This window comes from Accipiter gentilis, chromosome W, assembly GCF_929443795.1.
Source record: "Accipiter gentilis chromosome W, bAccGen1.1, whole genome shotgun sequence".
Taxonomy (NCBI): domain Eukaryota; kingdom Metazoa; phylum Chordata; class Aves; order Accipitriformes; family Accipitridae; genus Astur; species Astur gentilis.
Window position 1 is genome coordinate 13153313 of NC_064918.1, and position 25127 is coordinate 13178439.

The 25127-nt window shown below is 43.6% G+C and overlaps 2 protein-coding genes and 1 long non-coding RNA gene across 8 annotated transcripts in view; 1 reads left to right on the forward strand and 2 right to left on the reverse strand.

The window, feature by feature from the left end:
- The window catches only part of LOC126035258 (splicing regulatory glutamine/lysine-rich protein 1-like), a 134849-nt gene that overhangs the window by 47602 nt on the left and 62120 nt on the right, over window positions 1–25127 (reverse strand). Inside the window, exons 11-13 of one of the 6 annotated variants that reach the window (XM_049793618.1) lie at window positions 24607–24742; window positions 22920–22966; window positions 22727–22814 (exon numbers count right to left, since the gene is read on the reverse strand). In XM_049793618.1, coding sequence (XP_049649575.1) covers window positions 22940–22966; window positions 24607–24742 — 163 coding nt within the window. In that variant the 3' untranslated portion in view covers window positions 22727–22814; window positions 22920–22939. The other 5 variants (XM_049793617.1, XM_049793614.1, XM_049793616.1 and 2 more) reach the window with 5 other exon arrangements.
- LOC126035415 (uncharacterized) lies at window positions 197–8986 on the reverse strand. Its single transcript, XR_007504914.1, has 3 exons — window positions 8741–8986; window positions 3868–6704; window positions 197–752 (listed from the first exon to the last, which is right to left on the reverse strand). It is a non-coding gene; the product is annotated as an uncharacterized LOC126035415 (long non-coding RNA).
- The window catches only part of LOC126035315 (translation initiation factor IF-2-like), a 307625-nt gene continuing 296075 nt past the window's right edge, over window positions 13578–25127 (forward strand). Inside the window, exon 1 of the mRNA XM_049793797.1 lies at window positions 13578–14327. Within this exon, the coding sequence (XP_049649754.1) occupies window positions 13914–14327 (414 nt within the window). The 5' untranslated portion in view covers window positions 13578–13913. The remainder of the gene's footprint in view (window positions 14328–25127) is intronic.

Below are 25127 nucleotides of genomic sequence, written 5' to 3' on the forward strand. Positions count from 1 at the left end.
CCCAACAGCCCAGATGGGTTTACCTCTGCGCTGCCAGTTGCTCTGCTTCCATTGCTGTAGCCACCCCCACAAGGCATTTGCCACCATCCATGAGTCAGTATAGAGATAGAGCACTGGACACTTCTCTCTTTCAGCAATGTTTAATGCTAACTGGATGACTTTCACTTCTGCAAACTGACTCGATTCACCTTCCCCTTCAGCAGTTTCTGCGACTTGTCGTGTAGGACTCCATACAGCAGCCTTCCACATCCGATGCTTTCCCACAATGCGACAGGATCCATCAGTGAACAGGGCATATTGCCTCTCATTTTCTGACAGTTTATTATACAGCGGGGGCTCTTCAGCATGCGTCACCTCCTCCTCTGGAGACATTCCAAAATCTTTGCCTTCTGGCCAGTCCATGATCACTTCTAACATTCCTGGGCGACTGGGGTTTCCTATGCGAGCCCGCTGTGTGATCAGTGCAATTCACTTACTCCACATGGCATCAGTCGCATGATGTGTAGAGGAAACTTTCCCTTTCAACATCCAGCCCAGCACTGGCAGTCGGGGTGCTAAGAGGAGCTGTGTCTCAGTACCAACCACTTCTGAGGCGGCTCAAACTCCTTCATATGCTGCCAAGATCTCTTTTTCAGTTGGAGTATAGCGAGCCTCGAATCCTCTGTATCCCCGACTCCAAAACCCCAGGGGTCGGCCTCAGGTCTCCCCAGGTGCTTTCTGCCAGAGGCTCCAGGTAGGGCCATTCTCCACAGCTGCAATATAAAGCACATTTTTACCACCTTGTCCTGACCAGACAAGCCCAAGGGCTACTGCATGAACAATCTCCCATTTAATTTGTTCAAAGGCTTGTCGTTGTTCAGGGCCCCATTTAAAATCATTCTTCTTCCGGGTCACTTGATGGAGAGGGCTTACAATTTGACTGTAATTTGGAATATGCATTCTCCGAAAACCCACAACACCTAAGAAGGCCTGTGTTTCCTTTTTATTAGTCAGTGGGGACATAGCTGCTATTTTGTTGATCACATCCATTGGGATCTCACGAAGTACATCTTGCCATTTTATTACTAAAAACTGAATTTCCTGTTGTCCTGGGTTCAGCTGGGATAGAGTTAAGTTTTACAGGAACCTGGGAGGTGGGGGCATAGCCGGGGCAGCTGACCTGAACTAGACAAGGAGCTATTCCATACCATGTGACATCATGCTCAGTATATAAATGGGGAGGGGGCCAGGGGGTGGTCTCTGTTTTCCGGTGGGGGAACTGGCGGAGCATCGGGTCCCGGGTGGTGAGCAGTTGCACTGTGCATCACTCTTTTTGTATATTCTTTCATTAGTGCCGTTGTTGTTGTTGTAATTTCTTTGTGTTGTCCCAGTAAACTGCCTTTATCTCAGCCCTCGAGGTTCCAGTTTCTTTTTCTTTTCTCTCCTCCGTCTCCTCCCCATCCCACCGGAGGGGGGCAGAGGAGTGAGCGAGCGGCTGCGTGGTCCTTTGTTACCGGCCTGGCTGAAACCACGACAGTCCTTTTTGGCGCCCAAAGTGGGGCATGAAGGGTTGAGATAATGACAGATCTGGCCACAGCGTGTTGAAACAAATTTGTCAAACGCATTTCTTAGATAAATAGATGTTAGTCACAATGTTGTTTCATTTGTTTACATGGTAGCGTTTTGTAAGCTCTTATCTGCTCTATGTATTGCCTGTAGTTGTGTATCTCATCTCTGGGAGAGTGATTGGGATTATCATTTTGCTGTACTGGGCAATGTCGACTTGTGAAATGATTACATCACTGGTCATGAGGTTAAGCTGGTATCTGTATGAGGCAGTGATATCATTTCCATACTTTGGGCACCTTCTGTTGGATTTTATTGGTAATTACACCCCATCCATGGGGAAGTTAGGGGGGATACTTCCCCCCTGTCCGTTCGCCTCCCTTTTCTGCTTCCGACTAAGTACAACAGCTTTCGAGAATTTTGAATATCCTTGGGATGCGCAAGCCAGTGTGCTGTTAGTGCTATGCCTCCTGACTATGTTTCAGGTCTTCTTTAGGGCTACAAAAAGGCTCTTTAAGAGTACCACCCAGAGATCTGCCCCGAAGCTGGATATTCATGGGTGGCTCGGCATGTGGGATCATATGGGCAGGTATCTAGAGAACTTCTCACCTCCAGTGGCTTGGAAGTTCACTCCCAAACAACTACAGAACCCTCATGAAGTGGTAGTGTATTGGGTCTGGCTGAGATGGAGTTAATACTCCCCATAGCAGCCCTCATAGCACTGTGCTCTGCATCGGTAGCTAGAAAGGTGTTGATAGCACACCACTGTTTTGGCTACTGCTGAGCAGTGCTGGCACAGCATCAAGGCTGTCTCTCCAACATTTTTGCCCTCCCCTCAATGGCAGGCTGTGGCAGCGCAAGATCTTGGGAGGGGACATAACCAGGACAGCTGACCTAAACTAACCAAACAGATGTTCCATACCATATGACGTCAGCTCAGGTATAAAAGCTAAGTAAAGGGAGACGGAAGGGGGGCATTTTGTCTTCCGGAGCAACCACTACACGTACTGAAGCCCTGCTTCCCGAGAAGTGGCTAGACATCACCTGCTGATGGGAAGTAGAGAATAACATCATTTGGTTTTCCTTGCTTTCGCGTGCAACCTTTGCTATCACTCTATTAAACTGTCCTTATCTTGACCCACAAACCTTTTGTTATATTTTCTCTCCCCCGTCCAGCTGAGGTGGGGGGGCAGTGATAGAGCTGCTTTGGTGGGCACCTGGCATCCAACCAGGGTCAACCCACCACACCCAGCTTCGTTGGAACCAGAGGATCAGCTAGGGAAACTTTAATAGATTCCTCCAGTCCCGTTCAGTCCAACCCAATCTTGGTCATGACCCTAACGGCTTCCCCTGTTCCTCTTTCCTGGCTATTTGAAAGGCATGGACATTCCTTTCTCCAATGGCCCTCCTGCTTACAATATGCGCACTGATTAGATCCTAAAGGGGTATCGCACCAATTCCCCCTTAAATTTCCACAGCTGCCTCCTCAGCCCCTAAATCCACTTGGTGAATTTCCTCCACCTCTTCCTCTACCTCTCCTTTGTCTTTCTGCCAAAGTGGCTAACAAGGAAGCCTGTAGCTTTGTGGGGGGTTTTGTTGTTTTTCTTTTTAACCAGATATATTCCATTTTGATGTTTAGAATCCACCAAACCACACTTATTTCTAATCTCCCAGTCATTTCTTAAGGTGAAAAACAAATCCACATATGGAAGTTCATCCCATTTTTCTGTCCTTTGACAAAATAACATCAATTGCAAAATGGTATTATATTTTAAAGATCCTTTTTCAGGCCACTTCTCGCTATCTTCCAAATGATATTGTGGCCACCACTGATTACAATATCTTTTCAATTTATCTTTTGTCATGGGATCCCCACCAAATTTATTCCAATGTTTTAGGATGCATCCTAGAGGAGAACAAAGGGGTGTCTCCTGGGAAGCAGTAGCGCCCATTTCGGTACCAAAAAAGAATTTCCTAACCCGGCATTTCATACACTAACCAAAACGAGGGACATGTCCCTATGTTTCCCAACATGTATGCAAAATGAGGGACGTCTCCCTTTACCCAAAACAACGCATACACTCACTAACCAAACGAGAAACGTCTTCCTTTGTACCAACATGTAGAAACAAGATTATGCTAACCCAAAATGAAACAAACGTTACCAAATGCTACTTGCTTCCCTGAGAGATCTTGCCCCTACCCCCCTTTTCTCATATTCAAAAAATACCACTTTTCAGTAGCATTTACACCCGTGCCCTCGTGCCAACAATAGAAAATACCCAGACCATGAGGACTATGAGGAAAATGAACCATCCGTACATTCTTGTGCCATCTTGCTCCACGAACTCAGCCCAGCAATCAGTAGGTGCCAGCTTTCCGTGGGCGTCCCCACGGAGGCAACGATGGCCTCACCGTACACCAGCCCGATGCTCTTCGGAAAATCCCGGTATTTATACATTTGCAGAGGAATGGGTTTTAGCACACGTGGCCAGTGGGTGCCAAAAGTCCGCCTCGGTTGCAATCTATGACGCATGTGCTCGCTGGCCAGGTGCGCTGCACGAGTCATAGCCATCTTGTCTATTGGTTCGTGGGCTTTACGATACAGTTGCGATGCACAGAGAATCTTGACCTGTTATGTTAGCCAAGGTGACCCATACATTAGTTTTCGGCTGAGGTAGTATTCATATTGCCACATCATCTATGATGCTCCAGATGATGATGGTCGTGCAAATCGAACAGGAGTCCGTCATGGGCCTGTATCTGTGGAAACACAATCAACCTCGTTCCCAGGTTATTAATGGAAATAGACCTTACCCCTGATTTTGGCTTTAACTAACTTTTACATTTACCCCACACTGTCTTCCCGTAATCACACCATGTTTAATGAAATTATGCTTAACACACTTTTTACCTAAAGCAAGTTCTATATACAATAAGGCACACTGTTCTAAGTCCTCTACAAGCGATACTCTATTAGTCGAAATCTGTCAGATCAGTGGCTCCAGCACCTGCCGGTGCCGTGCCAGTTGCCATTGGGACAATTCCGGGTCCAGCATCAGTGCGAAGCCATGGCTTGACCCACTTAGCCGGGATCTCCCAGTAAGTTTTACTTCTGCTGATCCACACCATTTCCCGGATTCTGGGTCCTTATACATTACCATGATTCTTGTACTTTGTTGCGTCCTTTCTGCCTGTAAAAGAACATGATGCACTACCATTGGTGGGTCTTTGTGATCACCTGTCAATCTAAGATAATTTAGCACAAATAAGGCTTTGGCCAATCGTTCCTCTGGGAGTAAGCCCTGGGTTCCCCCTTTTTGTTTTTGCAGCATGTTCTTTTAGGGTTTGGTTGGCCCATTCGACAATAGCCTGTCCTGTGGGAAGATGTGGAATACCGGTACCATGGTGAATTCCCCACAAATTACAAAATCGAGCAAATCGTGTAGAACCATAGGCTGGGCCGTTGTCCATCTTAATTTCTTTAGGCACACCCAGCACTGCAAAAGAAGCGTGAAGATGTCATTCAATATGTAAGGCCTTTTCTCCAGTTTGTGCCGTGGCCCACATGGCAGCAGGATAGGTATCAATACACACATGCACAGAACGCTTTGCACCAAACCACGTGACATGGGTGACATCCATTTGCCACAACTGCAATGGCAAAAGACCTCGTCGGTTAACCTCACAGCCCAAGCCCAGCCCTTCCTTTTGACAATCAGGGCATGCTTTAACGATACCTTGGGCATCAGTAAGTGGTAAGTCAAATTGCTTTGCTAACATCCTAGCGGGTTGGTGCAAGAACGCATGTGATTGCCGTGCTTTGTTGAAAACGATTCCCTGGAGGAGGCTTCCATGGCGCTGCAACCAATTGGTCAGCTCTGTCATTTCCCGTTTCTCATCTGCACAGTGTTCTCATACCCAATAGTTCTACCAGAGGGATCATATTGCCATTAGTGATACCGCAAAGATTCCGCACCCACTGGATATCTCCCACAAGCTTCTGGACATCATGTAACGTTGAAATTTCTCATGCTATTTGAACCTTCTGAGGTTTAACATTGCTAGCATTTATGTGCCACCCCAAATACTTCCAAGGTGCTGCCTTTTGCACCTTTTCAGGAATGATTATTACTCCGCGATGGCTTAAGATGTCCTGCAATTGAGTTAAAATCTCATCCTGTGGCAAGTTACTGAGGAAACTGCTTTCTTACAGGCTCTGATGCCCAGGCCACATACACCTGACGCATCATGGGGGAATTGTGCATTCATTGCGGTAACACGACCCAATGGTATCTCTTATAGCACTCTGCCTTGTTAATCGATGGTACCGAAAAGGTGAACCGTTCAGCGCCATCTGGGTGCAATCTTTTAGATTTATAATTAACAAATTCCATTCTTCTGGAAGCATAACTGGAGACGGCAAACCTGGCTGCAGGGCTCCCATACTGTCCATCACCGCATTCACAGCTCTGAGATCATGTAACAGTCTCCATTTCCCACTTTTCTTGGGAATGGTAAATATTGATGTATTCCATGGACTAGTAGAAGGGACAACATGTCCCGCTCTCAATTGGTCCTCAACTAACCCTTGTATTTTTAGCAGCCTTTCAGAATTTAGCAGCTACTGATCAATCCAAACAGGGTCATCTGTTTTCCAGCTAATTTTCAGGATTGGCTACCCCTCAGTGACCGCTCCTAAAAAGGATGGGTCACTAACATTGCCTTCATTTGGCTCAATAAATCACGGCCTACGAGGCCAAACAATTCAGTTGGGGTAGTCATGACATACGGACATGTCGTAATGTGTTCACCATCGGGGAACACAAATGTAATCGGTAGCTGACTTACTAAGGTGGCTTGTGTGCCCCCTATCCCTGCAATACCAAAATTTGGATTGATCAATGGCCATGATGGAGGCGAAATGCATCGTGAAATAATCGTAACATCAGCTCCTGTATTGATTGTCATCGGTTTCTTGACGACAACTCCATCGGGCCCTTCCAATTGCACTACCTTTTCTGGTTTACCTCTTGTTGTGTCCATGGCAAAGTATACCTGTGGTTTCCCTGTGGAGCCGAATCCACCATCTCCACGTTGTACTTCACCTGGGTTCGGAACACACGACCTGAATGGAACTAATTGTGCTATTCTGGTACCTTTAGGAATAGAAACAGGAGGGATTAAAACATGAATCATAATTTTCACAGTCCCACAATAATCTGCATCAATAAGCCCTGGGAGCACCAGAATTCCTTCTAGAGCTGTTGAAGATTGCCCCATTTAAAATGCACTAAGTCCAAACCCCAATGGTCCCTTTATGTTGACTGCGGTTTCCACATCCACTCCGGAGCTTCCTGCGGTGGCGGATCTGGTGGTTGCGAGGCTGCCTGAGGGCTGGCAGCTCAAGCCCCTTGCATTCGTGTCGTCGCGCGAGGGGCCTTCGCGGTCGGTGTAAAGTTTCTCTTCTTCCTGTATTCTTGGTGGTATAGTTATCTTTCTTACACTTGTTGCAGCACTTACTGTTAGCAGTAACTGTACATTTGCTCCTAATGTGTCCATGTTTGCCACAGTTAGAACACTTGACCAAGGGTGTCTTACTGGCCTTGTGTTTCTTTGTAGCTCCTTGTAGAGCTGTGGCAGCATAGGCTACTTTCTGTGAGTCCACTGATCGATCCGTGTATTCTATCATATCAACGACGTCTGCATTTTTCGGCAAATTACACAATGCTTTGCGTGTCTTTTCAGTAGCATTTTCAAAAGCGAGTATTTTGAACATGTTTTCTTTCATGCCCTCGTTCATGTCAGGGTGGTCATAAATTGTATTCTCCTGTTTCACCTGGGTAAAAGCATGGCTGTACATATTGTCTGGTACGGTAAGAAAAGCTTGATACGCCAAGATCTGTGATAGATGATGAACCTCAGTGATACATTGTAACTGAGCGTTCCCTGATGCGAAGGGTCCAGTACCCATCGGCATCTGCGTGGTTACTCCCCATAGGGGATCTGTTTGTTGTCATGATGTTGCTTGTTCCCTATCACAGAACGTCTCCCACTGCTGGAAAAACACTAACATTTGGGCGGGTGTCAAAATCAACTGTGCTAGCTGTTTAATATCTTGAGGTATCAGCGTATCAGCAGAAAAAATGAATTGCAGTATTTGGTGAGTTAATGCAGATTTGATTCCGTACTGACTCACAGCATTCCTTAATTTCTCAATGACCTTCCAGTCAAACACCTCCCATTTTTTCTGTCCATTTGATGCAATGACTGGGAATGCTTGGAGCATAGTCCCTTCTATAATGGCATATTTTATTACACCCCTCCAATGTCTCTGCCTTTCTTCTGCAGCAGCTATTACAAGCGGCTATTACAAGCGGCTCCGCATCTATCGTGGGTGCGGTTGGTTTCCCCGTCTCTTTTTCACATTTCCTTTAACAATTCTAACATTGTCTCTTTTTGTTCTATTATTAGAGTAGCCAAGTCCTTGTTTGCATTATTTGAATCAGGGTATATGCTAGGTATAATTTGTTCATGTTGAACGGTGGTATCTGGGGGCTGTTTTTTCGTAGGCAGATATTTACTCACTCCCTGATTCTGTAGAGTTTCCTTTAATCGTACTGTTAGGGAGGCTTGGGAACTGCCAGATGGCTGATTAATATCGGCAGTCCCAGGGGGTGGAGCAGAAGTCAAGGGCACAAGAGCAGGCGAACAAGCTCCAAAAAGTCTCTGTCGCTGCATTATGTTTTTCTCCCCGCTTTTCCCTTTCGCTTGCGGTTGGAGAGAGAGAGCAGCAAAAGCAGACGCAGCCGCTTTACGATCTGCTTTCATTTTTTACAGAGTTGTCTTAATCAATTTCCATAAAGTTGCAAGACCTTTAACTTCTTTAGACCCGTCACTAATTTCATCCCATAGGGAGGTTCCGATAGCATTCCAGGTACTAAGCTCAAAAGCTGTACCCACGCTAATTGAAAGGTTTCTGTCCTTGCTTCATTAGTGTTTTAGCTGATTTATCATCATCAATTACCATATCCCATAATACGTCTCCTAATCTATGCCATTCACTCTCCTTAAATAATAAATCCGGATTCTTAAAGCATCCCTTAACACGACCTAAAGCAACTAATCCCAAAACTTGCTTAACGCAATTTACCCCCCGCTTTTCTAAAAAGCACTGTAATAATTTTAGGGCTACCTCTTGATCCATTGCCGGCCGGCTTCTCTATACTCCTTGGTGCTACCTTGATTAAGGCACCTCGGTTAAAAAGTCTTTGCAGCCTTTTTCCAGTAGCCCTCACTGACGGCGAACCCCTTTTGGACAGTCCAGGCACGAGAGTTAACACACCAACCAAGACGATCAGCATTCGGTTAATCTTTTGCCCCCCGGTCGCTGCTACCAGTGCTTCTCAGTGTCCGTCGCTCCAATTCCCCTTTCTTCGGTCCCCGTTCTTCGGTCCCTGTTCGGGCGCCATTTGTTGGAGCGGCAGAGGAATGCACATAAGTCGACCCAATATGAGTGATAGAAGTGATTCAACTTTATTTGCATGGATAGCTCATATTTATACAGTTTGCGATAATTATGCCTACTAGTCCTAATATGATTGGTACATTGCTAATGTTTATTCATTACTAAAACACACCCACTTGTGGTTTGCAACTATGCGTGTTCCGTAACTTTCTCATGGGAACTTCTTCAAAAGTTACTTATGAAGTTATGCCAAGGTCACACTGTTTTTTATTTTTCTCCTGATAACGGCAAGACCAGCTGCTGTTTTTCTCCTGCTACCAGTAAAGCCAGCTATTTTCGGCCAAGGCCTAATCTTGCTGCTCAAACTGACATTCTTTCACACAGAACTCTGCTCGCACAACTTTTCCATAGACCCATGTCCTTTTTCATCAAGCCAATTCCCAACAGCTATCATGCATTGTCGAGGACACCAAAAAGGAAACACAGATCCAGAAATTGGAAATCGACTAGCAGATTATGAGGCTAGGCAGGTGGCGGAAGAAGTGGAAGCAGAAACATTATCCTTAATACCAGACGGTAAAATCCAAACTGTAAGTACAAATCAGAAACCAAATTATTCAAAGGAAGACCTAAAATTAATTTAAGATCTGGATGGTAGAGTCAGATGGATGGGTTCATTTAGCAGATAATTGTATAGTAATACCATCCAATTTAATATGGACAACAGTTTTAACTGAACATAATAAGACGCATTGGGGAGCGGATGCCCTGTACAAAACCTTAAATCAGAAATTAATAGGACGCAATCGGTATACAATGGTGAAACAAATATCTCAACAGTGTGAAATTTGTTTACGTAATAACCCTAATGTGGCGAATAAAGTTAGGGATAATTGGCAAAGGAAATTATCCAGGACAACAGTGGCAAATTGATTTTTCGGAGCTCCCAAGAGAAGGGGGGTACTGATACTTGTTAGTCATGACTGACACATTTTCAGGCTGGCCAGAGGCTTTCCCCTGCCGAACAAACAAAGCAAGAGAAGTAACTAAGATATTGTTGAATGAAATTATTCCTCGTTTCGGAATTCCAGCAACAATATCTTCTGATCGAGGTTCTCATTTTTGTGCCAAATAGTACAGCAGGTGAGCAAAACTTTGAAGATAGACTGACAGTTACATACCCCATATAGACCTCAAGCAAGTGGGCAAGTTGAAAAGATGAATCACTTAATTAAACAACAAATAGCAAAAATTGGTCAAGAGACTAATCTAACTTGGCCCCAATCTCTTTCCCTGGCATTGCTTAGAATGAGAGTGAAACCAAAAACAAAGGAGAATTTAAGTCCCTTTGAAATATTGTATGGGAGACCATATAAATTTCAATTTACAGGAGAAAATTTAATGCAACTGGGTGCTGGGTATTTGTGTGACTACATGGTATCCCTCCAGAAGCAGTTGGAAAATATAAATAAACAAGTTTTAGGAACCAGGGCTAGAGGATTAGATCAACCAATCCATTCCTTTAAACCGGGTGATTATGTATATGTAAAGATTTTTTCAGGACAACCTCTGGAGAAGAAATGGGACAGACCCTATCAAGTGTTGCTGACGACCTTCACTGCCATTAAGATCAAGGAACAGCCGGCCTGGATCCACTATTCAAGAGTAAAGAGAGCACCTGAGAGGCCATGGACGGTCATCCCTACAGGACCCACAGGTCTGTGATTCTCCAGATCATGATGGTAACAGAGTTATTACTCGGTTCAAATGAAGCTCGATGGAACTTGAACTCACATTTTTCCTTGACACAAAATGTTTCCCAAATCCTGAACAGAACTGACTGTTGGATATTGTCGTGGTTTCAGCCCAGCCGGTAACAAAGGACAACGCGGCCGCTCGCTCACTCCTCCGCCCCCCTCTGGTGGGATGGGGAGGAGACGGAGGAGAGAAAAAGAAACTGGAACCTCGAGGGCTGAGATAAAGGCAGTTTACTGGGACAAACACAAAGAGATTACAACAACAACAACGGCACTAATGAAAAAGTATACAAAAAGAGTGATGCACAGTGCAACTGCTCACCACCCGGGACCCGACGCTCCGTCACTTCCCCCACCGAAAACCGAGACCACCCCCCCGGCCGGCTCCCCATTTATCTACTGAGCATGATGTCACATGGTATGGAATAGCTCCTTGGCTAGTCCAGGTCAGCTGCCCCGGCTATGCCCCCACCTCCCAGGTTCCTGTAAAAATTAACTCTATCCCAGCTGAACCCAGGACAGATATGTACTCACATGCCAGAACATGGTGGAAAAGGGATCTCGCTAATTGGTATTCCAATACCAAGTAATCACTCCTGGGCCACTCTTTGGGAAAGTAGCACATGGTATACTGACAATGACGAAGTCTGGAAGTTAGAAATAACTAGTCCTGAGGCCCAGGAGCCTTATTGTACGTGTGTACAGAGATGTAATCCACCTAAAGGACTTCGAAAAATTGACTGTGTTAATGGGACGTACGTAGGGAATCATAGAGTTTGTAACAAAACTATAGATATTGGAACTTCAACTTCTGTTAATACTACAGCATGGCCAGTGCCAGCAGGAAAAGGATGGTACTGGCTATGCAATGACACTGCCCGGAAAGTTTTACCAAAGAATTGGATGGGAACGTGTACTTTGGGAGCCGTGGTTCCGAATATGACTATACACAGTTCTCCACCAAAAGGATGAGTGAGAACACACTTTCAAAAGATTAGACGAGATGTTGAGAATCCTTTAGTAAGGAGGCCTACTGCCTTTCATAGTTTTGTCCGATGGTTTCTTCCATGGTTGGGAGTCAGTGAGTTAGAAAAAGCCATAGTTGATGTTGTTGATGTGTGCTACATTAAGAGTGAAATCGCAAATATAAAGGCTCGGGACCATAAGTGCCATGCCATGGCATTTTTCATTTATTTAATGGGTTTTTTTAGTCAGCATAGCTCTAGATGACCACTGTTAGCATTACTGAGAATTTACACATTGTAAAAGCTTAGATACTTAACTGTAGGCCTGGGGAGGCACATAAACATAGTGATTTATAGCATGGGGTATTATACTGCAGGGTTACAGTGTTTTAGCATTTTATATTTACAGAGAAACCAATGTAATATTCAGTCTCTAATATGGCCTGTCTATTGAGCAGTAGTAGAGGGTTTAAAAAAACATCCAGCATCACAATATAGGACAATAATGAACAATGAGGTAAAACTGGTGAACACAAAAGGTAAGTGAATTTGTCCTATAGTCAAATAACAAAGGATAACACCTGGCTGTATGTCACCATTTAAATGGTCAGGATATGACCATTTTCATAGAGCCTAGATAAAGTCTATGGCTAAATAATCACCTTGGTTGCCAGCAGCATAGTGTGTGATGCCAGAGAAAGAATTAGACAAATGTGACAAATCTGTTTCATGAAAGGAGTGCTTCCATACGTGTGTTCCTGAAAACAAATTCTTCTCAGTAAACACATTTCTAAAGTGTATCTAATAACACAGACTCAAAAGCTAGGTAGGTAATCCAGAAAGAGAGACTTGTGGGTGCCAAGTCATGACACATTACTGAGTCAGCTGTAACACCAAAAAGAGTATAGTTATGGTAGGAAGTACATTAGCACCAAAGAGCAAAGTTAATACATACCTATTTTTTCTGGTACTCAGAGTAGATAATTTTTTTCTTGCGTACTTTAATGTAGTATGGACACGGAGATATATTTTTCTACACTTCTTTTTATACTTAAGGTCAGACTACAGTGCAGTAGCTAGAGAGCACTGAAAATTATTACAATGTTTCAGATACAAGATATACAGCCACTCAACCTGGAACAGGAGATTGCAGTGACCACAATATTCCAGAGTTTTTTCACTCTATTAACTACCAAATAGAATAACAACAACCACAAGATATCCATAAATCCCCTAAAAACCTAAGCCTTTGGGGTACTTTGGCAACCTTAAAAGCTACCTTTATGGTGCAACGGCATCTGCACTTGAACAGAGTCCTCTTGAAAGCAGAGAGCACAGGGGGATCTTGTCAGTGTGAATCAACCCCAGTTACTGCTACAAAAATTGTAAAATAATGAAGCACTTCATCAAAGCACTCTACTTAAAAAAGGCACTTGTCTCAGAGCTTTTGACTCTGTGTCACAGTCTCTTGAGTTTCCTTTTTCTCTCTCAATGGCATTATTTTCTTGAAGAACCGTGTGTCTACTGCCTGAATGATGTTAACAGTGTTCTACTACTGTGTTGATAGGATCTGTATGAAAGTAGGCAATAAAACTTGGGATGGCTTACATCAGTCACTTCTGAGCACTGTTTACAGAAGACTGTCACTAAGACAAATCACTCCATGGCTATAGGGAGAAATAATCTTATCCCCATACCTATTTTTTTTCTACAGTGGAAGTACCAGTGTAGGGATTGGCGCTCGGAAGATCTCGCGATGTACGGAAAGAGAAGGGTTAAAGGAGGCGGGATGACCGACAGACAGTATGTAAGGGCGTGACGCAGTTGAATAAACGCCATTTGCAGCATCCTCATATTGGTGTCAGTGCTCTGTGGCCCAGGGTATGGTGGACCCTGTGCCGAGTCCCACGGGGTGATCAGACGAATGTCTACAAGTGGTGACCCCGACGTGATTGGACATCGGCGGATTACGCGGGGCGTAATCGAAGGCCTGGCCAGGCATGGAAGGAGTCCTGAAGGTGTTGGACTCGTGCTCTAGAGAGGTAAAAATCCCTATGGGACAAAAAGAAGCGAAAGCTTGCCTAGAGCGGCTCCTGAAAGAGGAAGCGATAGAGCGCCCGGGGGACATATTGTCCTGAGTGCTGGCCGAAATGCACCGCGGCTTTAGCGGAACGGGCTATGGCGACGCAGCATGGTCCGGAGTTAAAGACGTGGGGGCGGATTAGGGCGATTTTCAGGAAAGTGCGGGAGGAGGGCTTAACATGGAAGGAAGCAAAGAGATTGATGCACGCGCAGGCGGATCGGGGCGTGCAGGCGGATGGGGAGGCGCGGACAGAAGGGCTGACAGAGGTAGCGGAGCAGACGCCTCTGGTGCTCCCAGTGCAGCCGTCGGCACCGGCCGAACCACCGGGATACCCTTGGGAGGAGTTTGAACGGGAGCGTGAACGGGCGAGAGAGGAGGAGCGGGAGAAAGAGCGACAGTTAATTCAGGAGGCAGAGGAACCCGTGGCTGAGCAAAGGAGACGGGAGAAGGAGAGGCAGAGACTAGAGGAGGCGGAGAGGGCTGTGATGAAGGGATCAGAAAAGGAGCAGGTAGAGGAGGGAGCGGTTCCCCTGTATGATCCGGAGGATTGGGTGCCGGGACGTGTTTTGCGAACCGCGCCACAAGCGCACCCTAAGATGGCGCCGACATCCGCTTTCTCCCCGGATGTCTCTCCGGAGGTCGGGAGAGGCGGAGCACGGCCAAAGGAAGGAGGAAGGAAAGTCAGGACACTCCCTCTTACGCGCGTAGCGGAAGAGGAAGAGAGTGGGCCGGACTCAATCGAGGGGTCGGCTCAACGGTTAGAGGAGGCGTGGCAACTGGTGGGCGGAAACCGCTGTCCGCCGCACGCAGCGATAAAACAAAAGGCTATCTCCGGCTGTAAGGTGCAGTCGGCAGCAGCCAGTGAAAAGGCAACGCCTATGCCTTTAATACCTGCGCCCGACCCAGCTACAGATCCGCTGCAGATGTTGCAGCGAGTAGTAGAGGAGATGCAGGAGCAGGTGAAGCAACAGCGGCAGCTGCTACAAGCAGCTGGGGAACAGAAAGGAGTTCCCGATTCACCGAAGGTCACGTTGCCAGACTGGAAAATTGTAGCAAAGGAATGTGTTATGGACGGCATACGCTTTGAAGGACCCCCTTTAGTTTGCCCAGTCCGAGCTGGTCCAGGTGGTGTAGGGGTGGAGTGGTCTCCGTTAGATAGCAAGCTTTTGCAACAAGTGAAGAAGACCGTGGATGATTACGGCTTAGGACATCCCATGACAGACTCTCTTTTAGATGTGGTTTTTTCAGGTTCACTGACTCCCTGGGATTCGCGACAGTTTTGCAGTATGATTTTGACTCACACCTTTTTCTTGATTTAGAAAGAAGCTTGGACAAACAGATTACAAGCAGCACTAGTTGAGGCCCAACAAGAAAGACCCAGAAACAGGAAAGTGGGAAGGAGGGTGGCGCTTGGTGACACAGGGAAGAGGGTATGCTGCAGTACAATCATCAGAGCACCCAGACTCACGTGTGCGCTGGGTGCCGGTACGGTGGTTGAAACCAGACCTCAGTCAATAACGATTTGTTGTGAGTTATTTTGCAGGATGCCGTTCAAAAGATCGTCTGAGTACCTGCACTGTGGTCGTTGTGACCTTTGGGTGCTTGTCAAGTATGACCGCTGTGGACAACAACTCTGGAGACGCACCAGCCGAACATCAAAATGGTGTGACCGATGTTTTGAACACCGCAGATCCACTTTACAGCAACCGCTGTGTGTACCCCATAAGCAGGGGACTATGATATGCTTTTAGACAAAGCCAATCAATTACAGGAGGCAGGTGACAGTGGCTTGACAATCTCCTCTCGTCGACCTGGCAATGGCTCCTGTCTTTGATTGACTGAAAAACGTTGACCCTATTTGGAATCCTTTTGGTGGTGGTTATTATGGTTTGTTGTGGGATACCAGCACTGACTGTTTGCGTGCGGAAACTCTTTATACAGAGTGCGGGTACCCACCAGTACACGAATTACCATGAGGTGGTGGGATCACTTATAGCTGTAACGCCAGTTTGTACCGTCGGTCATCCGCCATAGTGAGGGGGGACTTGTAGGGATTGGCGCTCGGAAGATCTCGCGATGTACGGAAAGAGAAGGGTTAAAGGAGGCGGGATGACCGACAGACAGTATGTAAGGGCGTGACGCAGTTGAATAAACGCCATTTGCAGCATCCTCATATTGGTGTCAGTGCTCTGTGGCCCAGGGTATGGTGGACCCTGTGCCGAGTCCCACGGGGTGATCAGACGAATGTCTACATACCAGTTTGATTAATAAAACTGAAAACAATCTGCAGTGCTAGAAACTGTCATTCATAGCACCCAATCTCAGAGACCCCTTCACAGTGTTTTCTAGCACAAAGCCTTCCCCGGGTGTTATAGATGCATGACTGACCAAACCCAATAGGTGTTAAGACTCAGATTTATTCTTCAGTAAAAAGTTAGTTAGAAGTCCAGTAACATTTTATAAACCACAGGCTCAGTGATGTAAAGAAAATTAATACTACACAGCTGACTCAAGAATCCCCAAGATTTAAAGTGATAGCTCCAAAATGCGCGTATCACTCACCTAAAAGCTGAGGGCTCTCTCCCTCGAGGAGTTACATCGGGCAGTAACCCTAACCCAAGGGGGTGCTCTGGCGGGACCCCATTTATACCCCTGTCGAATCTGACCTGTGGTCATTTAATCCCTATTGGCCAAGAAGGTCACCTCAGTGTACCTGGTACGTTTCGATTGGCTAGTTAAAATTTCAACCTGCAGCCTCTAGGGTTTAGGTGTTGGATTTTTTCCTTCCCCTTCTCCCTGCCTGGAGAAGTTTTGTTTCCTGCTGGCGGGATAGGGCTGGGGGGGGTAGAGGGGGGAAGTGTACAAGTGTACTGCCACACTCCTAATAGCTGCAATGCGGGCCTGTACAGGTGGGGAGAAGGACATATCCACTTTGAATTGCTGGAACTCCCGAGACAATTCCTCTACAGCCGAGACACAGGCCTGTAGGGAGGAAGAGAGACTTCCTTCATATTGACGGAGTTGGACAGCCAGTTCGTCCACAGCCTTCTTTCCAGGACATTACTGCCAATGAGTTGGCATAGGTTGGCGGTGCACTTCATAGAAACTTCCACCACATGGGTTGTGTGTGTTGGACTTCACCTGGATCTGTGGGTGACTGCGCATTTTCCAGGCCATTATAAATCACCTCCAGCATGGCTAATTCCCTCAGGTACTGGATATCTCTCTCCATGGTGGTCCACTTGCCTTGGTGACATGTAACATCATCCTTGAAGGAATATCTTTCCTTCACACCTGACAGAAGTCGCCTCCAGAGGCTGAGGACTTGTGTTTTTCTCCCAATCGCCTTGTCAAGGCCACCTTCCCTAGACAGGGATCCCAGCTGCTTGGCTTCCCTACCCTCTAATTCCAAACTACTGGCCCCATTATCCCAGCATCGGAGCAGCCAGGTAACAATGTGCTCACCTGGGTGGCGGCCAAAATCTTTTTGCATGTGGCACAACTCACTCAGGGATAGAGATCGGGTAATTATTTCAGGTTCTGCCTCTTCCTCCTGTTCTCATGATGACCCTGGTTCACTTTCATCCCTCACTAAGCGAACTGATTTCTCTGTGTGTTTCTTCTTCTGTATAGGGGCGACTGATACTGGCACAGGTTGGTTCTCTGGTTCAGCTGCGGTGCCTGTCGCCGGGGTTGGGGTAGCCACAGTGCCTGTCGCTCTGTTTTCCTTCTCTTCCCCCTGAGGGTGCTGCCTAATATCAAGCAGTGTTTGGTAGATACTGGCCAGGGCCCAGCACAGTGTGGTAATTTGTGCGTCTCTGGAATAGCCACAGCATTTTCCTTTCAAATATTCTACCACTTCATGAGGGTTCTGTAGTTGTTCCGGAGTGAAGCTCCAAACCATTGGAGGTGAGATGTTGTCTAGATACCTGCCCATATCCTCCCACATGCTGTGCCACCCATGAATATGCAGCCTTGGGGCAGATCTCTGGGTGGTATTCTTAAGAAACTTTTTTGTAGCCCTAAACAAGACCTGAAACACATTCAGGAGACATAGCACTAACAGCATGCTCGCTTGTGCATGCCAAGGATATTCAAAATTCTCAAAAGCTGTTGTAATTAGCCAGAAGGAGAAGAGGGAGGTGAACAAGGGGGGGGGGGGGGGGGGGGGGGAAGTATCCCCCTTGACTTCCCCATGGATTGGGTGCGATTACCAGTAAATTCCGATAGAAGGTGCCTGAAGTACGGAAATAATATCACTGCCGCATACAGATATCAGCTTAACTTCATGACCAGTGATGTAATCATTTCATAAGTCGACATTACCCAGTCTAGCAAAATGATAATCCTGACCCCTCTCCCAGAGGTGATAAACATCACCACAGGGAATACATAGAGCATATAAGAACTTACACAACGCCACCACGTCAACAAATGAACCAACATTGTGACTAGCAACTATTTAACCAATAAAAGAAATGCATATAACAAATTTGTTTTAACACGCTCTGGCCAGATCCATTGTTATCTCAACCCTTCGGGCCCCACGTTGGGCACCAAAAAGGACTGTCGTGGTTTCAGCCCAGCCAGTAACAAAGGACCACGCAGCCGCTCACTCACTCCTCCAGCCCCCTCCGGTGGGATGGGGAGGAGAATCAGAAAGGAGACAAGAAAAAACAGAACCTCGTGGGTTGAGATAAGGACAATTTACTGGGACAACACAAAAAGAGAAGTTACAACAACAACAACGGTACTAATAAAAGAATATACAAAGCGAGTGATGCACAGTGCAACTGCTCACCACCTAGAACCCAACGCTCCGCCACTTCCCCCACCGAAAGCCGAGAGCTCCCCCCAGCTCACTCCCCAGTTATATACTGAGCATGATGTTACATGGTATGGAATCGCTCCTTGGCTAGTTAAGGTCAGCTGTCCTGGCTGTGCCCCCTCCCAGGTTCCTGTGAAAATTAACTCTATCCCAGCTGAACCCAGGACATTAGACCAGAAGAAAAACCACAGAAATCCCTAAATCTAAAAACTATTACAAAATACCAGTTCAAGCTAAGGGCAACACAGATAAGCTACCATGTAACAAATAGATTTGCAGAGTTTCAAATTAATTTCAGGTATTGACTTACATGTAACTGGGCTGGAGAACACTAGCAAGCAATGACAAGCATGCTTCAGACTGCGGAATTTACTTTCTTAGCAGCAGAGTAAATGCACTCAAATGGTCAGCTCATTTCAGAATGCAAGCCGTATGTAGGTTGCCACTGTTAGCCAGCTAATTTAAAGCTTGTTCAAACATATGTATCTGAAATTGCAATCAAAGAAATTAGCAGGCAACTAATGAGTAGGCAGAACCCACATCTCACTGTTTTCTCAGGCATTGTTCAGATGTTTCTAGTTTTCAACTTAAGTGCTTTCCCCCCTCCCTTTGTTCTAATTCTGAAAGCCAAGATTTATAAAATTATTTTTATTTTTTTTATACACACCATACTACTAACAGTGCTTGCAAACAAAATTTCATCCATCACATCCAGGTTTACCATTTACTTCAATAAATTTATCTAAGTCACAGTCATCTATTTTGAGCTTGGAATCCTGCTTCATACACCAGCAGTTGTCTTTTGCTACCTTCGTCTTTTAAAATCCAAAGAAAAATCCTATCTGTTTTCCAGAAACACCATTGTGAAATACCTGTGGTCACTAATGGAAGCTTCCACGTAAGTGCTTTACATGGTCTTAGCAAAATGGCACCATATCATCACTTTTCTGAGTAATTACGAGTCATAACGTTTTCAAATAAAGGCTGATTCAAATGAAATTACATTTAAAACAATACAGCTATGATGAACTACATTGTTCTCAAAATCTCCACTCAATTTCATCTCATTTATAAAGTACAAAACCAAACAACCGGACATGATAGCACAGCATGCAAACTTATTAACAATGAAGGCAATGAACTTCCAGTGGAAGATGTACACATTTAATGGATGATGCACACAGTCCTGGCAGAGCAAGCAGGAACTTCATTACTGTGCTATGCTACTGGTTTAAAAATGAGCTACCCTCTGCAGAGATAGGCATTTTGCAGAATAATAGTTCTCTAGTGGTTGCTTTTTAGAAGAGGGGAACTGTAGAACACCTAATACAAATAGATACAACTTAACTACTTCACAGATCTGCACAGTATTTACAAAGCAAAACCAGAAAATACAGCATTTGTAAGAAAATATGACTTGGGGTGGGGAGGAAATGTATGTGTTTGGTGGATTTTTTTTTTCTTTGTTTGCCGTTTTTTTTAAAAAAAAAGCCCACAATTTTTTTAAGGGAACCATTAATTCACATACAATATAACAATGTGCTGCATATGGACTTACACATGTGATAAGTTAGCTACTAAGGCTGCCATCCTTAACTACTAATTTTTAAAGGTGTGTTTCTTAGCTAACTGTACACAATCCTTTACATATTCTGTAACTGCTATATAATAGAACTATGCAATTTCAGGATAACGAAACTCAGGAAATTGAACTAATCTCAGCTGAAACATGATACACTGCAAGAATTCTAATTTCTCCCAAATGAGAAACTTAGCTTTTCAAAGATATTATAAATAATACATGTATATTTTCACTTGTATCCACATTTCAAATCAAAGCAGCTGCCTGAATAAGACCAGATCAACTAAAAGCACATAACAGCAGAAACTTCCCTCTAAAATACTTAATTTTATTAGTGAAATGGTACCAAAGATAACAAGTATACAAAGAATCTCTTTGCTCTATGCTACTTACACATCATAAATAAGACAGCTGTTGTTGCAAGACACAGTCCTTCACAGTCTTTCTATAAGCATACAGATCTGTCATTCTTTTATCAGAATAAGCTGTTTACCAGTCAACAGCATGTGGCTTAAACATCACAAAAATGACTGTCTATACTTTACATGGTAAAGCATTTTCTATAGTCTTAAATGTACACAGTGGCAAGAACATAAAATCCTATAAAAAAAAAAAAAAAAGAGTGATTAAGCACCTTCACAATCAATTAGGGTTTCATTACCTTAGGAATTTGGCAAACTTTTCATTCCCTGTAATATGCTTTTCTTTTTTTTTGTAAGAATTAACTATGCAAAGGAAAAGAAAAACAAATAGCTAATATGCTGTTAAGTTTTTTTTAACTGAAAGAAATAACTCTTCCCATGAGGTAAGGCAATTAAGTCATTTGATTGTATGAAGTTGTATTAAAAAATATTCTACTTGATTTTAGGTATAAATTTTAAAGGTATGACTCTTCAATGATGAAACTGATTTAATCAGTTCAGAGAGCACAAGCCATATTTTACCTTGACAAAAATATTTGCTTTATCATTCTCTTCTTGCGTGCTTTCTCTTTAAAGAATGAAAAAAAGAATCTCTATCATACAACTTGTGTGTAAATTAGAACTTTTTTTCCCCAAATTATTTATCCCCTCAGCTTTGCATACGATTCCTTTTATAACACCCAACAGGTATCAGACATGATGATGGAGAGGTAACAATTAAGGCCATTCAAATGTAGATTACATGTCTAAAGGGCTGTCTTTGATGCAGGTGATCAGAAAATGCTTTGTATTCAGCTACTACTTTTGTACAGCAGTGGTCCCCAAAATGCATCTTTTCACCTATAAATCTCTTCTAAAAATAAAAAATAAAAGTAAAAATGGAGCTTTAGTATTTTAACAAGTGAATCAAACAACTGTTCTGACAAATCACTTGCATTCTTGTCTACAGTATCGTGGTGGCAAAATAGCAATAGAGATCATGTAAGATTTAGCTGAAAATGAGTAATAATAGCACATATACATTTCTAGAAAATACCACATTATTTTAAGAAGGCACTAAAGCTTCTGCTTGTGCTCCCATTTTTTTTTAACAAATAAGGAAAAAAAATATTTTCATAATGGCACCTGTACTATTTGCAGCTGAACAGACACTGCAGTACAGCTCAAAACAAAGCTGTAAGTTCTAATAATATCATACAGATGTGCTCACTTCTGGAAGGACAAAAATAAACAACAAAACAAAATAACCCCAAAATAGCCCAGTAAGCCAACGTATTATCTATAACATGGCAATGTTCCTTTTAGGAACAGAAAAGTAGCATGCGTTGTTCAAATACTTTAAAAGAAATATTAATTTTAGGGATATTAGTAAGAAATTGTTTTAAATATAACCCAAAAAAATCTCAAGCAGTGAGCAAATGAAAAGCAAACTAGTCAGTGGGCATTTAATGCAAGAACTGTAAAATTGTGGTTATGTTTAAAAACCCTTTTTCTATATTTTCATTTACAACAAAAGAAAGTGTGTATATTTATGCACCGTTTCTAAGCACATCAAACAATACATATTGAAGTTTTTGTGGATTTTTTTAACCCACAAAGTAAAATAATACAAAATTAATCAACAAGCAGTATTTTAAACAACCTTCAATGCATATCTTCAGCTTTTTTTGGATAGTACAGGTTTACATCTTTCAGTTTCTACTTATTTGTAACAGCTTATGGCAAAACTTAACATAAATCATTATACAAATAAGGACAGCCATCATGGAAATGCATGGATTTTCAGAGATGAATAGTTCTGATGGCATCTGCCTTTTCATGGTATAACTACTGGTCCATGCTCTTCTCCTGCTTTACAGCAAGAAATCGACGAAGCTATCACAAGAACTGGAAGAGCCACTAGTACTATCACCATGTTCAGGTTGATTGCTTTGACATTTTCTTCCTCATTCTGGGAAATAAAAAGCTTTGGATTTCATTCCTCAGTTGAGTCAGAAGTCTATTCTTTGCTTTAAACCTCTTCCATTTTAATTGAGAGGTTTTCATCATTTGGTTGACAGTTCCCATTCTGTTGTAGTTTGACTTCATCTGTCCTTTTTGTATCTCTATTGCCTACTTCCTTGTCAGTTTCTGAATTCAGATCCTCTTCAGCGTGATCTTTGTCCTACCAAAGATAAAATTATTTTACAAAAAAACCCATACTCTTAGCATTACAAGATATGACTTTGAACCAACTCTTGGTATTTTGACTGCCTAAATTTTTACATGCCTATCTTGTCTCAGCAATTTTCAGAACAGAGGTGTCACTTCTTTTTTCTGAAAAAAAAAAAAAAAAGCTGTCTTTTCAATTGGCTTAATGTAGGCACTCATAACAACCCATCACCCAGAAATCACTGCCATAAAGTCATCTGACTATCATCGATATTCAGGTAAAATAGAACAAGCAGCATCACGGGACCCATGAGAAACAGCTCCAGAAATTAAGACCTCACCATACTTTTTAAATAAAGCAGGATTACAATTTTTCTTTCATAAAATTTATCAGTTACCTGAAAAAAAAAATAAGAGAGTTCTTGGGTAAAACAATTACTTAAGCATGTGGACGGTCACCTAAATCAGCTGTTTTGTAACAGTTTAATAATTCTGAGTACCACAAACCACTCTTTAAAGGCATGCCGCTTTTCAAATTCTAAGATTAAACAATTTGAAGATGTTTCTTTTTTAATCACACCACCTTCTATTTTGCAAGGGAAAAATGCCATACTACTCTTCCTCAAAACTTCAACTTTACTCCTGCAGAGTCCAATATGCAGCCCAGGACCAAAGCAACCAGGTAGAAACTGAACTGCAGAGTGAAAGTTTATGAAAAATATCTTTTCAGCTTGAGAGCCTGTGCTGGTTTTGGCTGGGATAGAGTTAATTTTCTTTATAGTAGCTAGTATGGGGCTATATTTTGGATTTGTGCTGGAAACAGTGTTGATAATACAGGGATGTTTTCCTTATTGCCGAGCAGTGCTTACACAGAGCCAAGGCCTTTTCTGCTTCTCACCCACCCCATCAGCGAGTAGGCTGGGGGTACACAAGAAGTTGGGAGGCAACACAGCTAGGACAGCTGACCCCAACTGACCAAAGGGATATTCCAGACCATATGACATCTTCCTCCAGCTTTCTATGCTGAGCATGAAGAAGGAAGGGGGGGACACAAGTTCGGAGTGATGGCATTTTATCTTCCCAATGTCATGGTTTAACCCCAGCCAGCAATCAAGCACCACGCAACTGCTCACTCACTTCCTTCCCCCCCATCCAGTGGGATGGGGGAGAGAATTGGGGGGGGAAGAAGAGTAAAACTTATGGGTTGAGATAAAGACAGTTTAACAGGACAGAAAGGAAGAAAATAATAATAACAAAAGAATTGGAATATACAAAACAAGTGATGCACAATGCAGTTGCTCACCACTCACTGACTGATGCCCAGTTAGTTCCCCAGCAGCAATCCGCCCCCTAGGCCAACTCCCCCCAGTTTATATACTAGGCATGATGTCACATGGTATGGAATACCCCTTTGGCCACTTTGGGTCAGCTGCCTTGGCTGTGTCCCCTCCCAACTTCTTGTGCCCCTCCAGCCTCCTTGCTGGCTGGGCATGAGAAGCTGAAAAATCCTTGACTTAGTCTAAACATTACTTAGCAACAACTGAAAACATCAGTGTGTTATCAACATTCTTCTCATACTGAATCCAAGACATAACACTATACCAGCTACTAGAAAGAAAAGTAACTCTATCCCAGCCAAAACCAGGACACTCTGACTGGCAAAACCTAAACACAAGTGGCAATAATTTGATAAGGAAAACAGAGGGAAAAGAAGGGTGAGGAAAAGAAAGAAAAAGGGAGGGAATTCCAATAATCATTCTACTTGCAGCACTCCATTCTGCTTATCACTTGGTCACACAGCTTACCTTCAAAGTAGTGGTGCTTTTATCAGATTTCTCCTTTCCCTCTTTTTCTTTACTACTTTTTTTCTTGGAGGTGGAGTGTTCCCTTTCTCTTTTTTCATTATTTGTATCCTTTTCTCTTTTTTTTTCTTTCTTGTTTCTGTATAAGAAAATTTTTACTCAAATCAGAATTTGATCCATCAGCAACAAATGTACTACCAATGCATACATTGAGTGTACTGTACATTAAATTGCACAGTACAGTAACTAAGAATGTTGGTATCCTGGTTTGCTTTCCTTAAAGGTTCAGTCACCTTCAAACCACTTAACTGCAAACTAAATTCTTATCTGGGGGGTTTCAAAAACAAACAAAAAAACCCCACCACAACAAAAAAAACCCAAACAAACCCCACAAAAATACACACAAAACCATAACAAAAACCCCTTCAGAAAGACAAGGGAAGAGAGCTAAAGAATGCATGTGTTCAGTATACATGGTATTTGTACTTGCAAAGAGAAAACCAAATTAATCTGTATCCAATGAA